Source organism: Phaethon aethereus (assembly GCF_964289735.1).
Source record: "Phaethon aethereus genome assembly, chromosome: 1".
Lineage (NCBI taxonomy): Eukaryota > Metazoa > Chordata > Aves > Phaethontiformes > Phaethontidae > Phaethon > Phaethon aethereus.
Window position 1 is genome coordinate 223108273 of NC_138575.1, and position 4704 is coordinate 223112976.

The 4704-nt window shown below is 62.3% G+C and overlaps 1 protein-coding gene across 1 annotated transcript; it reads right to left on the reverse strand.

Annotated features, from left to right (window-relative positions):
- Positions 1 to 1055: 1055 nt before the first annotated feature.
- Positions 1056 to 2391, reverse strand: LOC309417690 (erythroblast NAD(P)(+)--arginine ADP-ribosyltransferase-like; the record flags this gene model as incomplete). Its single annotated transcript, XM_082015218.1, has 1 exon — positions 1056 to 2391. Exon 1 carries the CDS (start codon positions 2109 to 2111, stop codon positions 1056 to 1058), a length of 1056 nt encoding a protein of 351 aa, XP_081871344.1. The 5' UTR covers positions 2112 to 2391.
- Between the last annotated feature and the right edge of the window lie 2313 nt (positions 2392 to 4704).

A 4704-nucleotide genomic window follows, 5' to 3' on the forward strand; every position in this document is an offset into this window, starting at 1 on the left:
CGCAGAGACACACTGCTTCCACAGCGAGCCTTTATTCCTCCGGGAGCCAGGGGAAGGCGAGTGGCCGGCTGGTCAGGGACACCCCCAAAAGCAGCCCTGCTGCGCCCCTCTGGTCCCCGTCAGTGCCAGCCCCTGTCCCTGGGGCAGCCCCTCACAGACCCCACGCTCAGCTGCACCCAAAAGCCCCATCCACGGCTCTGCCAAAGGCCTCATCCAGGCTCCGCTGCTGCCCCGGCACTGCTGACACGTCCCGGGGCCGGTGGCACCATGGCAGGGCTGAGCTGGGCACAGGCGGCCGCCATGCGGGACCCTGCAGTGGGGCTGTCCCCATAGCCCCAGCCCCTCCTGCTGCTCTGTCCCATCCCACCGTCTCGGTGAAGCTGGTGGCTCCTGTTCCTGGCGCCTTTTCCTCGCCATGGTGCCGTGACTGCGGTGCTGTTGTGGCTCAGGGGCCCCTGGCAGCTGCTGCCAGGGCCACGGCTGCCAGGAGGAGCCCCCCGAGGAGTGGGGGGTCCTGGCAGACGCTCCTGCCTGGGAGTGCCAGAGGGGGGGAGTGAGGGGCAGACAGGGGGCAGGGGGCTCAGCCAGGGTCACCCCCGAGCTGCAGCGGGGGCTCTCGGCTCACCTGCACCGAAGACGCACGGCCGGCTCTTGCATCTCTTCTCTGCCAAAGAAACCAACTCTGTTTGCACGGCTGCTGCACGCTCTGCGCCGCGGCCCAGCTGTGCCATGCCGTGCCGTGCTCTGCTGTGCTGTGCGTCTGACAACATGCCATGCTGTGCTGTGCCATGCCGTGCCGTGCCGGGCTGTGCCGTGCTGTGCCGTACCATGCTATCCCATGTTGTGCTGTGCTGCATCATGCCATGCCACACCGTGCTGAGCAGTGCTGTCCTGCATCACACCATGCTGTGCCATACCGTACCGTGCCATGCCGTGTTGTGCTTTGCTGCAGAGGGTCCCCATTGCAAACGCTGGGGGAGAGCGGCTGGGAGACAGGCAAGGACACGCACCTGAAGGCAACCTCCCCCCCATGGCCCTCCCCATGGTCCCAATCCTCACTTCCTGGTGGAGCTGGTGGGACAGGGCCACCCCACGCCCCCCTTCCCCAGCACCCCAATGGAGGGGACATCACCTTCCACCAACTCGCAGTTGTCGGTGCTGAGCACGGTCTGGGAGCGGAGGTGGATGAAGGCTTTGTCCCCGTCGCGGGTGATGTTGGTGACCTCGAAGCTCTCGTAGGGCGGGATGAGGACCTCCTCCTCCTCAGGGAAGAAGGAGAAGTCCCTGATGGGGACGCCGTAGCAGGTCTCCACTGAGAAGAAGGTGTCCCGGCCGAAGGGCAGGGTGCTCTCGTTCCGGAGGGAGGCGGAGGTGAAGTGGCCGAAGCGGATGGATTGGTGGCGCTGGGCATTGAAGCAGATGCCCCGGACACCCCGGTAGACGCGGTGGCAGCGATGGGGCTGGGCGTCCTGCAGGGCACGCAGGGCCTCGCTCAGGAGGAAATGCAGCGCCTTGAAGTGGAAGGCACCCAGGTATTCACCGCGGGAGCGCCCGGCCTCGCGCACGGCTGCGTTGAATGCCTGGTGCAGGGGACCCTGCAGGGTGTACGCCAGGAGGGCGACCGCCTGCTCCGGCCGCAGCGCCGGTGACTGGGGCAAGCGTCCCCTCCAGCTCCGCCATTCAGCGGCGGCGAATGTCCACGCCTGAGCGTAGACACTGTTGTTGGCAAACTCGGTGCGGTTGAGGTCTCCCAGCTCCTCCTCCATCATGCGGCTGCAGCCCCGGTACTGGTCGTCGAAGGAGGTGGGGGCCATGTCCAGTGCCACCTCCTTGACGGGGGCGAGGTCTCGCCGGTGCGGGGAGCTGCCGGCGGCCAGCGTCCCGGCCAGCAGCACCAAACGCAGCACCAGATGCTCCATGTCAGGCAGAGGCGCCCCAGGGGAAGCCCCCGGCTGCCGCAGTGCCGTGGGCAGGGAGGCAGCCGGTTCCTCCGCAAGTGGCTGGGGAGGTGGGGGAGCGAGAGCAGGGTCAGCTCCGGGATGGCGGCGGGGCCTGGGAGGGGGCTGCAGAGAGCAGCAGGGCAGGCTGGAGGAATGCACCCACCATTGCATCCCTGGCCAGGGGCACCCCGCTCGGCAAACCTCTCGGTACCGGCCGAGACCCCGATGCCGTTACTCGTGTTAAATGCTGCCGACAGGCGGGCGTCCCCGGCGCCTGGCCCCATGGCCCCCGCAGCCCACAGGACTGCAGCATTCCCCGCTGGGAGCAAACCCCCCAGGATCCCCACAGTGTTACCTGTGCCCCACGGTGGGCGCGGGGTCGGGGTGCTGCTCCCCAACTCCCGTGGCACCCAGCCTCTTGGCGCCCGCCCGCTGCCGGCAAGAGAGGCGAGAAGCGTCCGCTCTTTCTTTTTACAGCAGCCCTGGCCATGATTGCTCGGGCCCGGATCCAGACCCCACCTCTGTCCTCCTGGTTAATTTTACCGTCCCCTGCCCCAAGCGCCCAGAGCAGCCGCTGCCCCCTCCCGCCGTGCTGCGCGGCTGCAGGGGACGGTCAGGAAACCCCCGTGGGATAAATTGCCTTTGCTATAACCTGGGTGCAGGTGCTGTCCCGCTGGGGGCTCTGCCTTTTCCTGCAGGAGCCGCCGCCGGATCAGGCCCCGCCGACCCGGGACGCAGTGCTTGCACTGACCCCGCACCGTCACGCTGCTGAGGACGGGGCAGGTTGTGGCACGTGTGGCATGGAGGTGTCAGTGGCGCTGGCGGGGGCATCCACGGTGGGTCAGCCCAAAGACCAAAACCTGGTCTTTTTGTTGCTATGGAGGAAACGAAGCTTCACAGGGAAAAAAAGTTTTAATTTTGGTAAATCAGTTACACGAGGTCTTCCTGCAGGAATGTTACATTTGAACCACATTTTCCTTTCAAAGCCAGCCTTTGAAGCTTGGTCGAGGAAAGAAGCAAACAGATTGATGTCTCCTAGTGCTGTACAGGGAGATCACACTGACTCTGTGGCCACTACACAGAGCGAGACACAAAACCTTCATGTGCGCAGACGGCTCCCAGGCACGATTATAGCCCTACCCGATTGCTCCGTCACGCTTTTCGGTGTGTCTTTTGCTCTTGCTTGAGCAAAGACTCCTACTGGTGGCAAACTACTGTCAACGAGGCCAACGGCTTCGTGCCCTACATTAGGACCCAGATCCCTCCAAGGAATGAAGAGGGGAAAAAGAAAATAATTTGTAGCATTAGGGAGAGAAATACACGGCAATTGTGTTGGGTTACTGGTTGGACTTGATGATCTTAAAGGTCTTTTCCAACCAGAATGATTGTGTGATTCGGTGATTCTATGATCCCCGGGGAGCCACTCTTGCTCTGTCCCTGACGGCAGCTCCAGTGGAGGGTCCTGACCAAGGACTGGCCCTGGCTGCAGCCCCGGCTCGCCGACAGCCTTGGGGGTCCAGGGCAATCCCACATGGGTAAGTGCTGCTGGCTCCGCCATCGCACCGGGCCAGGGCTCTGGGGAGGAGTAGAAGGAGCCCTGGGGAGAGGAGTTGCTCCCTGACAGGGAGCCCAGAGAGGCCTTGGAGGCCAGCGGAGCCCGCGGGGACAGGCGGTCCCTGCTCGACACCTCCATGCTGGCCCTGCAGAGGAGGAGAGGGAAGAGGCCCCGCTGCACCCCTGCCCACTTGCCCCCCAGTGGAGCACCAGAACCGGCGGTTGCCGCGGGTGCCCCATGAGCGTGGCTTTCCCTGAGCAAGCTGGGCCCCCATGGAACTACAGAGTGGGAGGTTCACCAGTGCCACGGAAGAGGAGCTCGACAGTGGTCCCCCACCTTGGCCGGGGCTGGCCTGGCTGCAGGGCTGAGAGGTCCTGGTCCACAGGTGGTTGCTCCGGGCTGTGAGGAGGACCCTGGGAACTGCTGACCCATCAGCCTCCCGTCTGTGCCTGCGAAGGTCATGGAGCGGATCCTCCTAGAAGCTATGCTGAGGCACATGGAGGGCAGGGAGGTGATTCAAGACAGCTCCCATCTTCTGAGGTAAAGTTCCTGGATGTCTGGTGGTGGAGGGGAAGAACGGTGTGTACTCCTCCCAAAACCTTGACTACCCTTGAGCAAGAAAAAATGCCTGGAAAGAAGAAGGAGCTACAGCCCTAGGCCTGCTGTCTTTTGGAGAAAACACATCCCAGTTTTTTCCATCATAGCCCGTGCCCTGTACGATTTGACATGCAAAAGGGCCACCTGGGATTGGACCTCCATTCATGAAGAAGCCTTAAAATTGTTCATCTTTGAGGCTTCTTAGGGTCAATACACCCAATAGATCCCCTCTGTATCCAGTGGGGCTTGGCAAGTCACGCACTCTCCACACAGAGGTGGCAACGTGGACCTGAGGGTTAATTTTCTCCTTAGAAGCTAGTGTGAGGCTATGTTTTGGATTTGGGATGATAAAATGTTGATAATGTGCTGATGTTTCGAGTTGTTGCTAAGCAGTCAAGGACAGTCCAGCTTCTCATGCTGGCCTGTCAGCAAGAAGGCAGGGGGTGTACGGGACGGGAAGCTGGGAGGGGACACAGCCAGGACAGTTGACCCAGGCTGGCCAAAGAGATATTCCATACCGTATGACATCATGCTCAGTATATAAAGCTGGGATGAAAAAGGATGGAAGGGGTGGAGGGACATTCGGAGTGATGGCATCTGTCTTCCCAAGAA